The 22,999-nt window shown below is 38.8% G+C and overlaps 1 protein-coding gene across 5 annotated transcripts in view; it reads left to right on the top strand.

The window, feature by feature from the left end:
* LOC104594261 (sister chromatid cohesion protein PDS5 homolog A) overlaps nucleotides 1–22,999 on the top strand; it is a 115,801-nt gene that overhangs the window by 4,128 nt on the left and 88,674 nt on the right. For 3 of the 5 annotated variants that reach the window (XM_010254481.3, XM_088897429.1, XM_088897418.1), the window contains exons 2-10: nucleotides 6,918–7,121; nucleotides 7,313–7,494; nucleotides 17,453–17,579; nucleotides 17,750–17,968; nucleotides 18,739–18,955; nucleotides 19,046–19,191; nucleotides 19,290–19,435; nucleotides 22,674–22,823; nucleotides 22,941–22,989. In XM_010254481.3, coding sequence (XP_010252783.1) covers nucleotides 6,918–7,121; nucleotides 7,313–7,494; nucleotides 17,453–17,579; nucleotides 17,750–17,968; nucleotides 18,739–18,955; nucleotides 19,046–19,191; nucleotides 19,290–19,435; nucleotides 22,674–22,823; nucleotides 22,941–22,989 — 1,440 coding nt within the window. Of the gene's footprint in view, nucleotides 1–6,917; nucleotides 7,122–7,312; nucleotides 7,495–17,452; nucleotides 17,580–17,721; nucleotides 17,969–18,738; nucleotides 18,956–19,045; nucleotides 19,192–19,289; nucleotides 19,436–22,673; nucleotides 22,824–22,940; nucleotides 22,990–22,999 lie in introns of those variants that run through there. The other 2 variants (XM_088897445.1, XM_088897436.1) reach the window with 2 other exon arrangements.

The raw sequence follows: 22,999 nt of genomic DNA, 5'->3' as shown, positions 1-22,999 counted from the left end.
GGATGGAACTAATTATCTAGCATGGTCACAATCGGTAAAAATTTATATTTGTAGTAGAGGAAAGTGGGGCTTTATCTCCGGGAGCAAGAAGGCTCCCCCAGAGGATGATCCATCCTATGAGAAGTGGATGCAAGAGAATTACACTATTATTGGGTGGCTTGTGAACTCAATGCAGCCACAGATTAGCCAACACTATCTATGGATGAATTCAGCAAAGGAAATCTGGTACAGTATTGCAGAAACCTATTCCCAAAAACTAAATGTGGCTAGAGCCTATAAATTGAGAAGTGATGTGAAGATTTTAAGGCAGGGGGAGAAACCTTTAGCTGTATACTTCTCAACCCTGAATTCTCTGTGGCAAGAAATAGACCTAATAGAAGCTGTAACTTGGGACACCACCAATGATGCAGAGACCTACAGGAAACTGGTTGAAAGAAACAGGGTGTTTGAGTTCTTAATCGGACTAAACCCAGAATATGATATCACAAAACAGAATATTTTATCCAAGGAGAGTGTCTCATTGTCACAAGCATATGCATTGGTGAGTAGTGAAGAGAGCAGAAGGATTGTCCAGGTTCGAGGGGCTGGTATTAGTGATCACTTTGCGAATATGGGGGTTAAACCCAAAGGAGTTGCAGGGACTTCTAGTGGCATTGGGAAGAAAGAGGTTGTATGTGAGTACTACAAGAAGCCAAAGCACACCAAAGACAAGTGCTGGAAATTACATCCTAATCTTGTTCCCATTCGGTTTCAGAAAAAGCATGATAGTAAAAGGACATGGAGTGCAAATGTGGCTACTGGTCTAGATAGTGACAAGTACTATACTGAAGAGATGTCTGCTTGTGCACAGTTGGCAGCCATGAAAGCAGAATATGGAAAGTTTGGGAAGATGACCAGTCATCTAGAGGGTGTGACTTCTTCTTCCAACCCTTCAGGAAATTCGACTTCTTTTGCATTTGCTCATTCAGGTATAAGGGCTTCTGCCAATCATGCAACCACTTCAGGTAATCTTAAGATCCCTTGGATTATTGATTCAGGTGCTTCTGATCATATGACCAACTTTTCTACCTTGTTTGTTTCATATGATTTGCTTTCTGGACGTGATAAAATCACCTTAGCCGATGGATTTCTTGCCCCTATTTCTGGCAAGGGAACCATCAAGGCTACAGATTCCTTGTTCCTACCTTCTGCCCTTCATGTACCTAGACTAAATACAAATTTGTTATCTGTAAGTAGTCTAACCAAGTCATTAAACTGTTGTGTAACCTTCTTTCCTTCCTACTGTGTTTTTCAGGATCTGGAGTCTCAGAAGGTGATTGGGAGTGGCCATGAGGCGAACGGAATATACCTGCTTGATACTACAGGACAATGCCCTGATCATCCTGGGAATGTTGCTTTTGGGTCTGTTTCTTCAGTCTATTAGTCGAATTATGTTGTGTCATCTTCGTTTGGGTCATCTTTCTTTTTCTGCTTTGAGTCATTTATTCCCTGAACTGTTCAAGGGAATTAGTTTGTCCAGTCTTCATTGTGAATCTTGTGAGTTGTCAAAGCATTGTAGAAACAATTATCCTTTGAGCAATAAAAGATCTTCTTTTCCTTTTAATATTGTGCACTCTGATGTGTGGGGGCCTTACCACTTACCCTCTATGGGTGACTACAAATATTTTATCTTGTTTATTGATGACTTTTCTCGGTTCACTTGGATATTCCTGATGAAATCCTGTGATGAAGTTCCAAGACTTGTAAGACAATTCCATGAATTTGTTTTAACCCAGTTTGATACCAGGATTAAAATTTTCAGATCTGACAATGCAAAAGAATATTTTGAGAAGAACTTATCCTGCTATCTCTCTGACATGGGGGTTATTCATCAAAGTTTCTGTGTTAGGACCCTAGAACAGAATGGAGTTGCTGAAAGAAAAAATAGGCATATTGTTGAAGTTGCAAGAAGTATTTTGTTTGCCTCACATGTTCCTACAAGGTTTTGGGGTGATGCTGTTCTCACTGCTACCTAACTTATAAACCGTATGCCATCTCGGATTTTAGGGTTTAAGTCTCCCTTCAATCTCCTTCATCCGGACAAGGACCTTTTTCCTATTCCTCTTCGTGTCTTTGGCTGCACCTATTATGTACATGTTCCAAGTGTCCAAAGGCATAAATTTGAACTAAAAGGCCACAAGTGTATCTTCCTTGGTTATTCCCCCACACAGAAGGGTTATTGTTGTTTTGATCCAAAGACTGGCACTCAGTATGTCTCAATGGATGTCACCTTTGATGAGCTTTCTCCCTTTTATGGTTCCTCTCTGGAAGGACATTGTCCACAGGGGGAGGATTTGTCACAGGTGTTTGCTCTTCCTGTCCCAATTGAGTCTTTTGATGAGTCTGCTTCTCCTTCAAATGAATCAAGGAAGGATCAGTCGTTCCATTCTCCCTGTCCCAGTGTTCTTCCTCCTTTACCTCCTCGTCCTATCCTCAATCCCAAGGTGTATCAAAGGCAAAGATCTAGAAATGAGCAGGTTGTTTCCCCTACAACACATGAGCCTCATGCACTTCCAGTCACAGATGAGACAACAGGTACTGTTTCAGCCCCCTTGGAGCCATCTTTCCCTGACCTTGATATTCCCATTGCTATTAGGAAAGGAAAACGGAAGTGTATTGCACATTGCATTTCCAAACACCTTTCTTACAGTCTGCTTTCTCCTTCATACTTTGCCTATCTCTCTTCTGTTGCCTCTAACCTTATTCCTAGGTCTGTGTCAGAAGCTTTTAATTTTCCAGAATGGAGGGATGCTATGAGATCTGAAATTGGTGCCCTACACAAGAATGACACTTGGGAAGTGGTTGATTTGCCTGAAGGGAAGGATCCAGTTGGTTTCAAGTGGGTCTTTACCATCAAATATCAGGCTGATGGCACCATTGAGAGGTATAAGGTCAGGCTGGTTGCAAAAGGCTATACACAGACATGGGATTGATTATTTGGAGACCTTTGCACTTGTTGCCAAGATGACATCTGCGAGGGTTCTTCTATCTCTAGCTGCTCACTCTGACTGGCCCCTTTATCAATTGGATGTAAAGAATGCATTTCTGAATGGTGAATTACAGGAGGAGGTTTATATGTCTCTTCCTCTAGGGATGTATGGAACAGATATGAAAGGAAAGGTATGCAGGATGAAGAAATCTCTTTATGGACTAAAACAGTCCCCTAGAGCATGGTTTGAGAGATTTAGAACAACACTTGTTAACTTTGGCTATGTACAGACACAGTCTGATCATACTCTTTTTGTGAAGAGGGGTGGACCTCTGGTAGTATACCTCATTGTGTATGTAGATGATATTGTTGTGACTGGTAATGATGTTTCAGGAATTCATGATCTCAAATCTTTCCTCTATACAAAGTTTGAGATTAAAGATTTGGGGGAATTGAGATACTTCCTTGGCATAGAAGTTGCTAGATCCAAGGATGGGATTCTTATCTCCCAAAGGAAGTATGTCCTTGACTTGCTTTCTGAAACTGGGAAGATGGGTGCTAGACCAGCTGCAACTCCTATTGATATGAGTCATAAACTCTCTGCTTCAGATGGAACATTGTTAGAAGATAAATGAGTCTTCCAGAGACTTCTTGGGAAACTTCTGTACCTATGCATGACTCGGCCAGATATTGCATATGCTGTCAGTTGCATTAGCCAATTCATGCATGCTCCCCAAGACACTCTTATGGCAGCAACAGAGCGAATCCTGTGTTATTTGAAGGGCTCCCCAGGAAAGGGAATTCTGTTTGCCAAGCATGGTCATATGAAACTTGAAGCCTATACTGATGCTGACTGGGCTGGAAACATTGATGACAGAAGATCTACTTCTGGGTATTGCAGCTTGGTGGTTGGTAGTGTTGTTTCTTGGAGAAGCAAGAAACAATCGGTTGTTGCTCGATCTTCAGCAGAAGCAGAATACAGGGCCATGTCACATGGAGTTTCTGAACTATTGTGGCTAAAATCATTGATGGAGGAACTAGGGGTTGAGCATGACAAGCCAATGATGTTGTACTGTGATAATCAGGCTGCCATCAACATTGCTTACAACCCAGTGCAGCATGATAGAACTAAGCATATTGAAGTCGATAGACACTTAATTCGAGAAAGGGTCTCTTCGGGTGAAGTATGTTTTCCTTTCATCACATCTGAAGGACAGTTAGCAGATTTCCTCACCAAGGGCATTCCCAAGGCAAAACTTCAGCATGATACTGGCAAGCTTGGCATGATTGACATCTATGCTCAACTTGAGGGGGAATGTAGAGAAGATGGGCCGAATGGCCCATAGGCTGTTTATCCTTTCTTACCGTTTATGTTCCTTTCTGTAATGGGCCTTATTCTGGGCCCATCCTTTCTATGTTATGATCTTTGTAATTTCTTGCCCAACTAAGGGCCTCCTTGTAATTATTCAAATTTAACTTAATAAAATAGTGTTAGGGTGTTAGAGAGAGAGAGTAAGGGGTTCGAAACTCTCATACTCTAAACCCTTATTGCCACCATCTCCTTCTTCACCTTCTACTCCAAAGAAGAAGTATTTTCTGCTTTTTTTTTTCGATTCCTTTGATTTCTGCATCTATTCTAAACAGTCCCACACTCTCAAGGACTGTTTTTTCTTCTCATACAGAAAGCCAAACCTCAGCCAAATCAAACAAAACCAGATTCCGGGGATCCCAAAAATCTGCATCAACAGAATGCCAAATCTGTATGCTTTATTTTTATTTTTTTTAAAAATCCCATAAAAACTATCACCCCTTCACAAACAATTTCTGAAAAAATGATATGTGGATACCTAAGATCTTTCTCTACCAAGCTGCAGAAAGATCTACTGTAAGGGTGGGTATCCATATGGCTATTGACATTATCATGATGTCTTGGTGATGTTAGAGATGTACATTATGAACTGTTGAGAGAATTCTAAGTTGTAATCTAATAACCAGTGATCATTTTGTGGAGGGGAGAGAAATGGAATATACTAAACATCAATTTATTTCCTAACCTTTATTAACTTACAATAATACCCTTAATAATGTGCAACCATATAATATAATATGCTTGCAGTCTCTCTTATGACAAAATGTAACGAATGTTATTGGTGTTGTCAGTATGGTCAACTAGTATCCTTGGTGCCACTGTGAAACCAGATAGGGCTTGGACCTTTTGAAACAAGCCATGTTTATATCACATGTTTTGATCATGCTTTCATATTGATTAGTGGGTAATGGTCCAAAAAATAGGAACAACTATTGTACAGGGTTGTTTGTACCTGTTACCGAGAGTAGGTGCCATATATGAAGTTTGTATAATTTACATAAAGCAGGGTGTTCAAAGTGCAAAGTAGGAAAGCTCCTGCAATTAGTTGCAGAAGAGATAGAAGCTATTCATCTCCTGACCTGGCAATATGCTACATCCTCAATCATAAAGTTGGTTTTTTTTACTCATACTGGCTTGAAGATATCTCCAAAATGTTGTCTATGGAGCAGGAAAATAACAAGATTAGGTTCCACGTACATGAAGCTTATGTGGATTTAGGACAAGGTCTGTTTGATCCTCTTACTAAATCATCCAAGGTTTAAAGTAATATGGGTGCAGAGAGCTTTCAATAAAAGGTGCATATGACTTTCAAAGGGGTCTCTTTTGTGGTTTTGCTTGTGGTTAAGATGGGAATATTATATTTTCAGTGGCCCAACTAGTGGGCTGATACAGGTGGGTTTCAGATAAACATGTGGTGTTCTTGCTCATGTCCTTTAAAAGATCAATCCAATGCTTCATCGACCTCTTTAACTCAAGTCAATACCCATTTGGGCACCTCTGGATTGTTGCTTATCCTTGCCTGTGCAAGTCAATACCCATTTGGGCACCTCTGGATTGTTTCTTATCCTTGCCTGTGATTGCTTTTGCTTCAATTTTCTTTTAAACCTCACATGTGATAGGCAAATACCACAAAGGGAAAAAGCCAGTAATGTTGGAAGCAGAGTGTTGGGCAGAACACTCTGAGGAGGGACCTTGGCAACTCCACAGGGGTTCAATCTAGCCTATGGAAGAAGATGGAATGGGCTTGTGGTGGACGCCATGTAGTTCTGATCTGGATGCAGTCTACTTCTGAGGGACCTTGGGGACTAAGATATTGGTTAAGAAGTGCAATCTTAGCTGCCAATCTGAACTGCTAGTTCAGAACTTCCGATTGATATACTGGTCTGTCAATAATTTGTCAGACAACTTGGCCAGAATGGAGATCCATATACCTGAATTAGACTGGAGATTTGCAGGGCCAGTTGTCAATGTGTAACTTTCTGTTCTTGTTTCTTGTACTTAATGCTCAGTTTGGAAGGAGTGCAAATACAAATATGTACAGTGCAAATACTGGTTTAGAAATACAAAACAAGGCTTTGTACTGTACATATTTGTATTTGCACTCCTTCCAAACTGAGCCTAAAAAAGGGGGTGCAACTTTGTGTCTTGTTCTTTCTTTGCAGGTAGTCAGCCTTTGGCTGTTTGTTACCACTATTCCCATTGCTCCCAGGGCTGTTGGGAGACAAAATGTTACTTCCTTTTTCCTTTATTCAATTAAATTCTGTTATTGATCCAAAAAGAAAAAAATGTGATGGGATGGGTGAAGGAAGAAGCATATTTAGTGGCCTTTGGATTTCAGGATACTAGCCATTTTCTAGCCAAGAGTTTGTGAGCTTCCTGTTTTTGACAATGGTGTATATCATTTATGGTTACCATACGCTATTTGTTGTTTCTTTTCTCATTAGCTTTATGTAGCAAGTACCCCCTTTGGATATTTATTCTTATCTTGTTTAAAAGTTAAACAGTGCTTAGATATGGTTCTTATTATTGTTGCTGTTTTGATGTGATTTAATCTTGACATGCACCCCTTTGAATGTGCAGCAAGCTGCTAGTTTTCTGTCTGAGTTGGATCAATCTCCATCACCATCGATGTTGGAGTCACTGCAACCTTGTCTCAATTCTATAGTCAAGCCAGAACTGCTGAAACATCAAGACAAGGATGTCAAACTTCTTGTGGCAACCTGCATTTGTGAGATAACCCGAATTACTGCACCTGTAGCTCCTTACAGTGATGATGTTCTAAGGGTAAACTTCTGTTACAAAGTTTAGCTATTATTAACAAGGATGTTCCAAGGGTGCACTCCTTGTACAAAGTTTAGCTGTATTAACAGGGATTCGTCCATGTTGTTATTCTATGGGTGTTCTGCATTTATTTTCAACCATTCTTTGATTTTGTGAATTCAGTTTCACCTAATTGGGCTTGATCTCTTCTGCAGGACATTTTCCACTTGATTGTAGGTATTTTTAATGGATTAGGTGATATCAATGGGCCATCATTTGGAAGGAGAGTTGTTATATTGGAGACTCTTGCAAGATATAGGTCATGTGTTGTGATGTTGGATCTTGAGTGTGATGATCTAGTGAATGAAATGTTCAGTACTTTTTTTTGTGTAGCCAGGTACATTTAGTTCTTTAGATATTCGTGGTGATTTTTTGAATGAGATATACTAGTGGTATGACCTGTACTGGTGAATTGGCCTTTGATTGCATAAAGAGAGAGAATTAAGTACTCCCTTGATCCCATGTGTTGGGTATCTTTTTCCTGATGTAAAAGCAGTTACACTGCCATGAGCATGGTGCTGGTATTCCTCTTTTATCAATTTGTGTAAGGCATGTAATATCAAGCATGCCTTTTGGTTTTGTACAATAGTTAGCAATATTCATAAATCTAATGATGATTTATTTGTTTTAAATTATTGGACCACCAATAACCGACTATTCCCTTTTTCTGAAAGCTCAAAGCTATGTCCTTAGTTATTTTCCAGAGTTATTAATGGGAAATATTGTTACAGATCCTGTTTTCTTTTCCTCCTTTTTTATGAATAACAATGGTTTTAGTAATGGAAAATAAATGCCTTATTGTCGACTATCATTTTTTTAAGGCAATGGTCAGGAGTCAGTTGTTGGAATGCTGAAGGTGGGAGGTGGGGTTTGATCTACACGAACTAGATCAGTTCTAATTAATAGTCTGAGCAAATCATTTAGACTGGTTAAAAGATTTGCTATACTTAAGCAGATAAACTTTATAGACAAGTGGGAAATTGGGTGTTCCTATACTAGGCCTGCATTTCCAGGATAGGCTAAAGAGTCATCATGGGGTGGGTAAGCCAGGTGGTATATCTATATTCTACTGTACTCTTTCTACCTTATTATTAATTTTATAGAAGTTTTTTTGGATTTGTTAGAAAAAGGGTGTGGTTTGATCCTAGGTCTATATTAAATTATTTGTCATCGTCCTAGGTCTATATTAAATTATTTGCCATCGTTGTTATCATCATCATTATCATTATAATCTGTGGAGATAAAGAGAGCTGAGGGCTATTTTTGTACTTTTACTCTTTCTTGTACATTAGATTGTTATGCACACTATCATATGCATGGTTCAAAGTATCGATACGGTACGAGTTTCGGCCGTATCGTATCGGCACTTAGAAACGGCTGAAACTCTACTTTTTTTAGTTTTTTTTTTTTCAAATTTTGGTTTTTTGGGAAGCTTTTAGCATGCTTTTTATTATTAAAAAAATTGGGGGTCGGACCGTATCATTTTCAAAAGATACGATACGATACGCCTGATACGGGGCGTATCGTATCGATACTTTGAACCATGATCATATGTATATTAAGGGCAGATTTGTCCTTTTATCTTCTTAATATAAATATCTTTTTCATGGGTGTCGACAGTCACTTTTGGCACACCCACCAAACTGCTGTTTTCTCTTTCTTGATCTGACTCTGACATGGTACCAGAGCAGATCACAATCTGATCTGCATAAAGCTCCTTTTGTACCTGTGTTTTCTTAGTCTTTTTGTGGTCTCCCTAACAGTATTTGGGAAACCTTCAAGTGCCCTTGAATATCTTTTCTAGGGCTGTTTCAATCTGATCTGTACAGACCAAATTTCTGGACTGTTGCGCTACCAGAACTGCTATTCTCCTCGGATCTCCTCTTAGGAACATCATATCGGCCTGAAACTTTAGATCTGGTGTCGCCCAGAGGAGTACTATTGATCTTTTTTTTTTTTTGTTTTGTTTGGATCGGATTTGATCTAGAAGGGTTTTGATCCATCTTTGGGTTCGACAGACTGATACAGTTTCCTTTTTTGGACATCGGCTGAAAGGAATTTCTTTCTACTCTCTGTTTTGAAGTCTATCTACTTCTTTGAAAGTTTGTACTGCTTTCTTCTTCCTCTTAATGGCATCAGAAAGAATGGATGTTCTTCCTATCATTTTCAATTGTGCGAACTATGCTTTGTGGAAGTTTAATTTTCAATTCAATGTTGAGGCAAAGGGAATTTGAGGATACTTGGATGGGTCTATAGTTAAACTAGATGATTCAGACATTAAGGCCCTTAATCAATGGAAGATTGATATTGCAAAAATTTCATCATGGACTTCGGATCAGTTGAAGTTGATATTGCAATTCCTATGAGGGGATACCACACTATATGTGAGATGTATCAGTACCTTGAGAAGGTATATCAACAATCAAACACTTCTAGATAGTACCAAATAGAAGTTGATATATTTTCATATCACCAAGGAGAGAGGAAAGGTCAAGAATACTTTGTAGGATTTATTAATCTCTAGACGAAGTATGAGCTAGTGCATATGGGAAAGGATCCTTCAGACTGCTGTGTGAAGTATATGAAAGCACATTTTGATAGAAGGAAGATTATGCATTTCTTAATGCATCTCGGACCTGAATTTGAAGTTGTCAGATCTAATATTCTTATTCGAGGGACTCTTCCTGATCTTGATACTATCCTCGGGGAAATCTTGAGAGAAACTAGGCTTCTTACACAAACTGCACTTGATGAAAGGAAGGATTCAAACATAGATGCTGTTTTCTTTGCAACAAAACCTAAGGGGAAGAAAGATTTTTCCCGAGTGCAGGTGGTGGGTCAAATCAAAAGAAAGGATCATATAAAGCTTATTAGACTTAAATAGAGAGTTCAGGTTCCTCCTCCTTTATTGCTTTAGTGGCTTCACAGAATGATAGTTCCGGTGGTATGTTTGAAGAAAGGATTCAGTAGCTCATGTCCTTGGTCATCTCTTCTGCCTTTTCTGCTACCGATTTCCAACCAACTTGGAGTGACTAATTTGATAGTTGAAGGAGACTCTAAGGTGATAGTGGGATGGATGTCGGACCCATAAATTGTTGTTTGGGGATATAGGAACATCATAAAAAAAGTCAAATGGCTTACAAGAACCATGTCAGTTAGCTTTCAGTGGGTTAGTAGATCGACAAATGCTTTGGCAGATTCTTTAGCTAAACAAGGGGCTTCAAGGGATTCTCTGTTAGACAATGTATGCCCTTTGCTCCAATTAGCATGATGTACATTATGACATTTATTGTAAATGAATAAAGTACATATTTGATTCATGTTATTATGGTGTGTTTCTATGTAATACCCTTAAACTGGACACATATGAGACTCGTGTTAGTTTAGAATCTTCACAGCCGTTGGATAGATTTGGGGAGACTTATCCTGCCAAGGTTGACACTGATGTACCGTCAAGTTGGTTGGGGTGGCTTGTCTCAGCTGCCAGGGTGAGACCTGAGGTACATGCAGTGTGGGTTTTCTTGAAACCCTGAACCAGACCAAAATTCTAGTATTGCCCTAGACCTTGGAGATAGATGGGCAAAACTGGAATGTTACACCTGACCCCTAGACTCGATTATGATACTACACTAGGTGTCGGATTGGACTGTCTTTGATATGCCAATCAATGAGATCCTTAGAGGGGGTCAATACTTGGGTATGTTGGGACAGTCCGAGAATTCATCTGAGTAGGTAATCATAGTGATAGGATCAGCCCCTTTGTCGGACAAAGTGAATGATCGGGGATGCACTCTCTCTGATGGAAACCTAAACTGCCGGTAGTTGATTTCAACCATTGAAATTTGTTTTGCAAAATATATTTATATAGAGATATACATATATATATTATGGCTTCAAAATGTTTGCAAAAGGTTTTAATTCCCGCGATCCATGTGAGTAGAGAGTGCAACACTGTACCTTGCAGCCGAGGGAGAGGTCCTCTTTTGTCGGGCAGTGTTTGATCATTATTGGCTGAGATGTCAAGTGTAAGACCATTGAGGGTTATACCTGATGGGCTAATCTTGCATCTGCCCACAGTCCTTGGGCCTTTATAAGATGGCTGGACCCAAGGACCATTTAGTGTAAATGTTGGGCCCATTAAGAGCCCATAGTGATGGACTCAGGGGTTCACTGTATTCAACAGTGAATTCGGCCAGGCCTTGTAACAGAGGCTAGGCTAAACCCATGTGGCTGATGTGTAGATCAATGATAGGGTCCCACGCCATACAAAGAGAGACAAGCTAGCCAGCATTAAAGTGGGAGTGAGCCTGAAAGCTTAATGGGCCTAAGAGCCCATTTCGAACTGTGTTAATTAGATTAATTAAATAGGGGCGGATCTGGGATTTGGATCAACAGATAAGATAAGGGATTATTCTTATCCACTTAAAGAGTCCAGATCCAAATAAAGATTTGGATCAAAGGAACTCCTAATTTGATTAGAAAGACTGATCTTTATTTGCAGATAAGATAAGGGATTATCCTTATCACTTAAAGAGTTCAGATCCAAATAAAAGATTTGGATTAGGAAATTCCTAATGGGATTAGGAAATTTTCTCTTTAAGGCTATAAATAAGAGAGCAGGGCGAACCTCCAAAGACACATTCGCTGAATACAGAGAGAAGAACACAGTTAGACTGCTCTTGCCTTCTGCTCTTTTTCTTCCCGCTCTTGTCGCCCCACCCTGTTCGATCTCCAGTTCTTGGATTCGATCAAGATTGGATCTTGATATTGTTTCTTGCAAGAAGAAACAATCTAGAAGCTGTGCTCACCGTCCCATTCGATTCTTGCTAAAGAATCACTAGTTCTTGGTGAAGAACTACCTGTTGATCCTGCCTCACCCTAAGCTGTGTCACTTCAGTGGAGGAAGGATTTGGTACTCTCTTTGGGCGTGAACACCTACGTTGGGAGGAGCATTCTTGCGTGGATTCCGTATCAGGTATATCCCTCTCTTAATTTGGTCTGGTTTGGTTACGAGAACGAACATTGAAAATGCAGTTTTCTAAATTGGGAATAGGATTCCCGGATGGGAGTAAAGAAATTTTTGAAATTTCGCCCAACCTTCCTGTAGGGTTCGGCCATCCATATGATGGATCTCTCATCTCTTCAATGGAGACTCTATAAGGGCTGAGATATTAGCTGTGGTACAAGGACTACAGATTTCCAACCAACTTGGAGTGCCTAATTTGATAGTTGAAGGAGACTCTAAGGTAATAGTGGGATGAATGTCAGACCCAGAAACTGTTGTTTGGGGATATAAGGACATCATCAAAAAAGTCAAATGGCTTACAAGAACCATGTCAGTTAGCTTTCAGTGGGTTAGTAGATCGGAAAATGCTTTGGTAGATTCTTTAGCTAAACAAGGGGCTTCAAGGGATTCTCTGTTTTTGGCTAATTTGTAACTGCAATCTGAAAAGAGTTGGGTTTGGAACAGATTATGAGGAGACCTTTGCTCCTGTGGCAAAAATGACTATAGTACGACTCCTATTGGCTATATCTGCAGCCAAACATTAGACAATTCATCAAATGGATGTGAAGAATGCATTGCTACATGGGGAATTGAAGGAGACTGTGTACATGAAGCCTCCTTCTGCATATTGTATAGATCCACATCTTGTCTGCGGCCTCAAGAAGTCTCTATATGGCCTCAAACAAGCTCCTAGGGCCTGGTTTGAGAGATTCTGACTGTTACCACTAATGCTGGCTTTATCCAGAGCTCCTCAGATCATTCCTTGTTTACTTTACATCGGGAGAAGGGCATGACAGTTCTTCTCTATGTTGATGATATAATCATTACAGGGAATGATGTAGAAGGAGTTGTTGATTTGAAACGACTCCTCAATGAATCTTTCAAGATGAAGGACTTGGATCCCTTGACTTATTTTTTGGGGCTTGAGGTAAGCCGTAATTCTTATGGTTATTTTGTCAACCAACATAAATATGCGATGGATTTTGTTGGAATGGCTAAGCTCAGTGGTTACAAGGCTCTTGATACTCAGTTGGAAATTAATCTGAAACTTAGTAAGGATGATGGTTCCCCTCTTGAAGATCCTACTCTCTATCATCAACCGGTAGGTAGTCTAATCTAATCTATCTTACTATGACTCGGCCCGATATATCCTATGCAGTCCAACTTGTGAGCTAGTTTGTGTCATCCCCAAGACGACCACATTTGTCTACAGTCCATCAAATTATTAGATATGTATGGGGGACTTTATCTCACGGCTTATTCTTTTCCTCCTCATCCTTCATTAGCCTCATTGCCTATGCGGATGCTGATAGGGCTGGCTGCCTAGACACTTGACGATCCACTACATTGTGGTGTTTTTTCTCGGGCAACTCTCTCATTTCATGGAAGTGCAAGAAACAATCAACAGTATCCAAGTCTTCCATTGAAGTTGAATACAAAGCCATGTCCTCAGTGTGCAATGAAATTATAGGGCTCCAAGCTCTCTTGCATGATATCTCCTACATGAGCCATCACTCTCTGTTCCTCTCTTTGCAGACAATGTAAGTGCAATCAAAATTGCATCCAACCATGTATTCCACGAGAGCACAAAGCATATCGAAGTTGATTGCCACTTCATTTGCGATCTTCTTCTTGTTGGCTCTATTTTTCTTCCACATGTGTCCTCCAGCCTCCAACTTGCTGATCTGTTGACAAAGGCGATGACTCAGACACAGTATATATTTCTCATGGACAAACTGATGCTTATTCCTAGGCATCGGTTTGAGGGGGAGTGTAGAGATAAAGAGAGTTATCCAAGGGTTATTTTGTACTTTTACTCTTTCTTGTACATTAGATTGTTATGTACACTATTATATGTATATTAAGGGCAGATTTGTCCTTTTATCTTCTTAATATAAATACCTTTTTCATGGGTGTTGACAGTCACTTTTGACACACCCACCAAGCTGTTGTTTTCTCTTTCTCGATCTGACTTTGACATAATCATCATCATCCAAGCCTTAAACCAACTAGATGGGGTCGGCAACATGAATTCTGTTTCACTATTCTGTTCTGTTTAATGCCATATCCATTTATTAGTGCTTAAATCATTTTTACTACTTCAACCCATTTCCTTTTTGGTTTACCCCTACCCCTTCTAGCCCCTTCAACTTGTAACATATCACTTCTTCTTATGCGAGTTGTGAAAGGTCTTCTATGTGTGTGACCAAACCATCTTAGTCTCACTTATCAAAAAAAAACCCATTTTAGTCAACTTTCTCTCATTTTATCACGTATTAGAGCTACATATAAGATGTTTTGTTTTAGTCTTATTTTAAAACCTCTTGTTTCTGAGGTATTTGTCCATAAACTTTATTTTGCATTCAATCCTTCAATAGTTTCATCAATTAAAACAATGTTATTAGCAAACAACATGCACCAAGGGACCTCTTCCTGAATATGTTTAGTCAATTCATCTATCATTAGTTCATATAAATAAGGGCTAAGTGCTTGTTGCACCCTCGCCAACAGGTGGTGGCTTAGTTGGTAGGATCTCTGGCTTGTTATAGCAGAGACCTGGGATCAAATCCTGCTGCCACCAGGGTTGGGGGTTAAGGGGATGGGGGATGGGATACCACCTGTTGTATAGTCCGCAAAATAAAAAGTGCTTGTTGCACCGTCATACATATCCTTAATTAGGTCTATATTGCCATTTTGCAATCCCTTTCTTTTCCAAGATCCGCATCTCTCTAGGCACTCTATCATATGCTTTCTCTAGATCAATGAACACAATATGGAGATCTCGACTCTAGATTAAGTTCTTTGTATTCAACAAATAATAAGTGGAGATTTGTGAAATCCTAGAGAAGAAAAATTTCCTATAAGGCCTCAAACTGACCTTTTATTACAATCTGACAATCGGGAGCAGCAGTTAAACTAATCAGGGATCCTTATATTTTATATAGAAGAATAATATAAAACATAATGCAGGATCATCCTTGCACTAGCCCTAAGAGATTGCATGGAAAGACTCTCACAGCATACAAGGATCATGAGTGGTGTCCATTTTGGATGCTAGTTTGGCATATGGAATTAACCTTGGTATTTCCCAACTTAACGGAACCCAGAGGCAGCTTGGCAACAATGTGAAAACCCATCCTTGGGTTGTGTAACATGGGCTTACTCAGATTGGGTTTGGTAAAGTAGTAAGTTGGTGGAAATTTCTCTGTTTTTCTTTATTTGGAACTCTATTAGAAATAGGAATTTAATAAATACCTATAAATCCCAGCTGTTGTGGTAAAGAATTGGAAGGAAAAGGTGCCTTGGAATGAGACTAGAGATTTTAAATGGCATTTGGAATCTCTCTCTCTCTCTCTCTCTCTCTCTCATTTCTGTAACCAGCCACCGAAGGCTCTTGGTGCTGTCTATTATTAATTCCAGCATTACAACATCCAGAAGCTGAGTTGTTATTTCACTTGAAATATTAAAAAAAGCCCATTTCCCACTGTATGCCCTAAATCTGATATTCTTGCTCTAGGTCTTTTTGTTCCTCTCTTTCTGCATTTGTGTTTACTCACTGCATTGTCGGGAGTTCTAGGATCATTGATGTTTTAGTAGACTCACTACTAGGTGGGTTCTTTATATTGTGATTCAAAATTGGCTAGCTCTTCTGTTCTTAGAAAAAGATATATATTCCTCTTACAATCTTTGTATTCCTCTTACTTTTTTTCATCTAATAAAATTCCATTTCATTTTTGTACAGCCTCTATTTGAAGTTTGAACAGGTGCCTTTTTTGGTTTATTAATGAAATATGGCTTACCTCTTCTAAAAAAAAAAGATACTTTTATTTTTGAAAATAATATCCTCTCTGTGGTAGGAAAATATAGAATAGGCTTGACCACCCTCAGATTTTGGTGGGTGTAGTTAGCTTAGGCAACCATGGATTTTCAGGCATGGATAGGGTGCTCAAAGACAGTCTTAGTACCATATTAGCCATCCATTCAGGACTTGTGGGGGTTGTGACTCCCTAAAAGTTGAAGTTTTAGCAGTCCTACAGGGATTGAGGTGAGAATATCTCTTTAGTAACATAATGGTGGAGGAGGAGGTGGTAGTGGGCTGGTCAAGGAACAATAGCATGGGTCATGACAATAAAGACACATTATGAGGAATAAGACACTTTGCTAGAGAAATGGTCGCCTCCTTTTGAAGATCAACAAGTGGCTTGGCTGATACAATGACTAAACAAGATGTTTTTGGCTATTTCTGTTGGGCTTGGGCCAACATAATGCAAAATTAGGGCCTTTTGTTGGGATGTATTCCACTTGAAGATCAACTGTTATGAATCTCTGTAAAAGAGGCTCTTGTATCTCACCACATAAATGCTTTCTTTGTGCAAGTGGGGGAATCTATATTTCATCTGCTTATCTCCTACAATTATGCACCATATGTCTAGGGATCAATTGTACTTGGGACGTAATTAATAAGTATTACTTGTAAGCAATTGGGCTAGGTAACATGACAAGCCTAACAAAAATATCTGCCCTGTATTTTATTTAGCACTCTTTTATTATAATCAATAAAATTCTATTGTTACCTATCAAAAATAGAAAAAAATCAGGGCTCAACTTTTTGGTGGGATGGTTGGAAGATGATTACTTGTAAGGAAGGTAGGGGCTAGGTAGCATGTGCTAACCTCTACTTTTGAGGTGCTTGGCACTTGTTGTATATTATTCATTCTTTTATTTACAAGCAATAGATTCAACCAAGGTTTAAAGTATCGAGATATTTCAAACACGAGCTCCACCTTTTTTTTAGTTTTTTCCCCCCAAAATTGACAGGGAGTCTGTCTTATCTTAACCTACCTTCTGAAAATAACCAAAACCCGAAACACTTCATATTTAGTGCACTGGGGTGTATCCGGAACAATATGATATACCCGATACACCTCAATACATTGCGATTTTTTGAACCTTCGATTCAGCCATTAGGATGGACCTGAGCTCTGTTTTCAGCACTTTGGTGCATGTCATGGATATTGCTCAGGTTTGGTGTGCCTGACCATGCTTATGACATTGTGACACCTGACCATATTGTCAGTTTCCAATCTCCAGGTGGTCTTAATATGCCAGCTACTGTTGATAACTAAAGGAGAAAAGAAATAAAGAAATATAACTTTTAGGAAAGACCATTGCGTTTTGTACTTTGGATATTAGGAAGATAGTTTTGACTGTTCTTATTTTTCAGCGAATGCTGTGACCAACTGCAGTTATCTTCATCCTTCTTATTGATCTTTTTGCCCCATATGTGCAGTGATGATCATCCAGAAAATGTATTAACATCAATGCAGACGATCATGGTACTTCTCATAGAAGAAAGTGAGGATGTTCTGGAGAACTTATTACTTGTTCTATTATCTGTTTTAGGCCGGGAAAAAAGTGTAAGTGCCTGCTCTCTGTATTCTGATAGTGCTCATGTCTTTAGTCGCTGGGCCCTGGTTAGGAGGAAAGGCAGTGGTGTAAATTTGTAATTTTCTGTTACTATCATGTTTGAGACTTCCCTGCAACTCTTTTTTTTTACAGAGTTGATTTTTGGAATTTGTGACACTAGGATGTTTCTATGGCTGCACGGAGGCTTGCTATGAATGTTATAGAACATTGTGCAGGAAAACTTGAACCTGGCATAAAGCAGTTCCTTATATCATCAATGTCAGGGGATAATAGTTCTCTGAATAGTCAGCTTGATTACCATGAAGTTATCTATGATATTTATCGATGTGCTCCTCAGATTCTTTCTGGAATCATCCCATATATTACAGGAGAACTTTTGGTAACCACTTCACTAACTTGCCGTGCCTTTTTTTTATTTGTTGTTATTATTTATATTAAGCAGCTCTGACTCTATGGTTGTAGACATTCTCTAAGGCTGTATGTGGGTGGGGGAAAGTGGAATAGTGTAGTATCAGTTTATAAAAAAAAGGGGGATAGTATTCATGGGGACCACTTCTGCAAGTTTCCAGGTTCCACTTCTTGTTTCAAAATTAGCACCATATGGAATCCACAAGTTTTTAATTTTTTTGCATGTTCTCCACAGTTTAAGTTGACATCAGGATCCCTTTTTTGGTGGTGGTTTAAGGGGGCGGGGGTGTAAAATCCATGGATTTTGTGGTGGAATGGGTTTTGATATAATTTTCTCCCGGAATTTTGCAGTTAGTATTGAGTTCCTAATCTAACTGCTTTTTTTTTGATAGATAACTGAAACTTTATTAATAAAAAACACAGCAAATCTACAGAGCTATATACAACGTGAGGATAGGCTAGAAGAGCTGCCTATCCCCAAGGAGAAAAAGAAAAATTACAATTACAGCCCAGAAGAGTTGATCCCTGTTTTCCCCTTGTTTAGCCAAGATATCAGCCATATTGTTGGCTGATCATCGAACCCACAGAAATAGCTAACTAGAACACTTCTACAATATTTCTATAATCTACTTTATTTTTTCAAGATAAATAACATATAATCTTAGATGCTCTATCCATGGTTTTCAAGATTAGTGAAGTCTATTGAACAGATTCCAAATTTTGAATTTCCATCTTATACAGGCAGATCAAGCAGATATTCGCTTGAAAGCAGTAAAGTTACTAGGAGACCTGTTTGCTCTACCAGATTCTATCATCTCTGAAGCATTTCAGCCAGTATTCTCTGAATTTCTGAAGAGGTTGACTGATAGAGTAGTAGAGGTTAGAATGTTTGTCATTGGGCATGTGAAGAGCTGTTTGCTTTCTGATCCTTTCAGACCTGAAGCTCCTCAAATCATTGGTAATGAGGTTTCTGTTTAGTTATTACATATTTTATTAGTACAGGGTAACTGTATACAGTGTTGACCTTGAGCTCGATGTTCATTTCCAGCTGCCCTTAGTGATCGGCTGTTGGACTATGACGAAAATGTTAGGAAAGAAGTTGTTACAGCACTCTGTGATGTGGCTTGTCATACCTTGAAATCCATTCCAGTTGAAGCCATAAAACTTGTTGCGGAGCGTCTTCGAGACAAATCTGTACTACTACTTTGTTCCTCTTTTTCTCTCTCATATTCATTTAGCTATTATTTTCAACAAATTTATGTTTCTGATGCTATTTGTTTCAAAACTTCCAGTTACTTGTTAAAAGATATACAATGGAGAGGCTTGCTGAAATATACAGAATTTATTGCTTGAAGTGTTCTGAAGGAACAGTTAGCTTTAATGAATTTGATTGGATACCTGGGAAGATATTGAGATGTTTTTTTGACAAGGATTTCAGGTAAGATACTTCTGTAATAGAAATAACAAAATTAATTATCCTCCAGTTTCATACTTGGGCATTAAGCTGGAAAACTGTATACTATAGTGTTCTATTTAAAGGCAATGTTCATTGAATTGATGCATTGCTTTTAAGGGAGTAGGCATGGTTATCTCCAAGAACATACTGGATTTGAGGTATCTTAACAAATCAGTGACTGGAAATTTCACAATTTTAAAATGCAGATGATTCATAATAAAAAATTAGATATGGGAAATTGGTACTTTATTTATCAATGTTTCCATGGAGATGTCTTAGGATCAACCATGGAAATGGAATTGGCCCTTGGGATTTGAATTAACTAAATTGCAATGAATTGCATGTATTTTGGCATTTGACTTCTTTTTGGATGCAGCTGCTGAGTCAAGCGTGAATTGACCTATGTGGTAACAAAATGACTAAAATTTGCACAAATGAATGGCTGGAAGGACTTTATAGTGGAAGGGGATTGTCAGGTGGTTTTGCTTGGCTGCAATTGGGTGAATGGTTTCCATGGACATAACAATTCCCAGTCAGGAAAGCCAAATCCTCAGGAACAATCTTGAACTGCTTGTTAAGATGGATTCCAAAGAGTGCTCTTTTTTTGTTTCATGGGGTTACCAACAGGGGGTAGCCCATCCCCCATCCCCTTAACCCCCCAACTCTTGTGGCAGTGGGATCCCAGGCCTCTGCTACAATGAGTCAGATCCTACCAAGTACCAACTGATCCACCACCAGTTGGTGATTCCAAGGAGTTTTAATGAGTTTGCTGATAAACTTGAAAAGCAGGAACCTCAAGGCAATCATTAGAAATGGGATGTCCAGGTCCTGGGATTTCTTTATTTCTGTTTGGTTATTGTAACATATGAGTGGGATTAGTCAGCTTTTTTTTTTTTTTTCTGTTTTTCTGGTTATGGTCTTGTTACCCTCTTGGGTTACCACATATTACTCTCATTTTCTTTTCATATGAATGAAAATTATTTTGTTATTTATCAAAAATAGACCTCTGCCCCCAAGAGAGGCTATAATGAGACCTTTAAGTTCAGGCCAGTTGATATAATAGTGAAGAACATGACTTGGAAGCTATCTATAATTTGATTAATAAAACCACAATTCAATTATCAAAAAATAAATAAAAGACTTGGTAGCTCAGTTGACGTGGAGGTGGATGGGAAAAACTTGTTTACCAAAATGATTAAAATCTAATTCAGAGGAACAACATCAGGGGAAACCAAATACATAAAATGCTTATACCATGTCAAATAATTCTAGCTCATGCTAAGCACAGATTAAAACAGGTGGAGAAAACCCACATCAAATAACCACTTTGTTAACACAAGCCACCATCACTTTTCTCCATGTCAACTTAAAGCCACCATGGAAGCTGTTTCTATTGAGGATATCAGTTCATAGATTCAACACACAAAGACAAAAACTATACAGTAAAGCTGAATACTTTCTCCAATCTTCCTGCTTCCTCCCTCTTTTGCACCAAAAAGAAATACAGAGGATAAAAAAATTAATGTCTAATCATGCATTTCCTCTATCTGTAGCTATTGATCTATCTTAGGGTGTTGATATTAACAAGGAAGAGGAGAATTTTATGCATGACTATTACTGCTAACCCTCCCCTCAACCTCCACCTTAATTGCACGCTTGCTGGTAGGTCTAGGGTTTGTTCGTAAAACTTGAGGAATGCCTTTCAGTTTTTCAATTCCCCTCTTGATAGGGCTTGTCAAAACATATCCTTACCAAAGTCTGTAATTCACCAAGTTAGCTCCATATTTTCCTTGTTCAGATAGATAAAATATGTGGCACAATTCCATTTTCGGCATACTCAAAGGGATCATTTTTGTCAGAAGTGGAGTTTGGATTTCCCAAATTCATTTTTATTCCTAAAATCAGCACAGTAACAGAACCTAACAGTATGGTTCTGTCAATAGAGTGAGTTATGCTTCCAGCAGGAAAGCCACCCCAACAAATCCATCTGAAGTGGTAAAACAGACAAAGGTTTTCCTCACTCATGAGGAGGTTGAAATTTTGATTCTTGCTTCTTTCTTGATTCTGAACCAGTTGGAATAAAAAATAAATGGGAAGGTAACTTTTGGAGTTCTAATCGGGTAATGATACAAAGACTATAGGTGTAAACAATTGGGGTTTCTTGAAACATTACAAGAACCAATCATCATCTCTAGTACACACCTTGAGGTTGAAGGTGACTGTTTTATGCCATGTTACAGGCAATTAATTTGTCTTTATAGAAGTGAGCTTCATTAAATGGAAAATTACATCAAAAAGAGGATTTTGTTTTTCCTGTTGTTCTTCTGTGAGTGTTAAAATATCTCTTCTAACAGTATCTTTGTTGGGCTTGGATACTGTTGCCTTAAAGGTGAATTTGGTGTTGAAGCCCTTGAAGGCGTGAATATTGTGCCTCATTCCCTGGCCTTCAGCATTTCTGTGATTTGGGCTTTAATGGCAAGTCTTCAGCTGAAGCATATATTTTGAAGATCATAAAAACATAATTCTCTTCAACTTTTTAGTGTCTTTCTTATGGTGGTAATTAGTAATAATTGGCGATGTACATTGAAGGTCTATCTTGCCATTCTCAACTGTAAGGGATACTAGGGTCAGGGTGGTTCCTTCATAATATTGGACCTATGGGGGATGCCAACTCAGTGAGAGAGGAGCAGCTTTTCTTCTCCAGGGGTGTCAAGGGTCAGATTGTCATTCTGCATGGGCTTTGAGGAGATCGTGATAGCAGGTAACTCCAACATTCATTGGCTATGGAACAGGGGGTGAAACATCTATGGGCCTATGAAAACTGATTCGCTATATTTGAGTTTTTAGACGAGTTACCTGACGGAACCCCTAATCTTGTTGGCTTTAGAGATCTGCCAATGCTAGCTCTGGTATGTTGGTTAGGGCTGTGAGGATGTACATTTTATATTGGGGTACTTTTTTACTGGCATGAAAGGTGTCTTATATTTTTGGTTTTGGTGATTTCCTTGGTTTTTAGGTCTTGTTCATTGCCAACAGGCTTTTCTTCTTCTTCTCTTTTGATCTCTGTATCCTTTCTTTTTCTTTCTGCAATAGTGCTTTTTTCAATCAATTATAAAAAATGATGTGTTGCACATTAAAATATTTTGACGTATTCAGACCAACTTTCCATTATTAACCAATAGCAAACGTTCTGTAAATTCTTTTCATTGGCTTTGTACAGATCAGAGACAACTGAGGCTGTTCTTTGTGGATCCTTGTTCCCCACTGAATTCTCAATCAAAGACAAGGTGAAACATTGGATTAAAGTCTTCCCAGGGTTTGACAAAATTGAGGTTAAGGCACTTGAGAAGCTACTGGAGCAAAAGCAGAGGTTTGTCTCCAATTTTTTAACATCATTTTTGGGTGATGTTCATGTCTCTTTTCTGTTCACTTCTTCTATTTGATAGTATATAGACAAAATTTCAGCGAATTTCCTATTGGATTGCAGGTTACAGCAAGAAATGTTGAAGTATCTCTCTCTTAGGCAGATGAATCAGGTTTAGAAAT

The sequence above is a fragment of the Nelumbo nucifera genome, chromosome 1, assembly GCF_055504915.1.
Source record: "Nelumbo nucifera cultivar China Antique chromosome 1, China Antique-T2T, whole genome shotgun sequence".
NCBI classification, from domain to species: Eukaryota; Viridiplantae; Streptophyta; class Magnoliopsida; order Proteales; family Nelumbonaceae; genus Nelumbo; species Nelumbo nucifera.
Note: the sequence above shows the minus strand (reverse complement) of the source record. Positions and strands in the feature narration are given on the sequence as shown.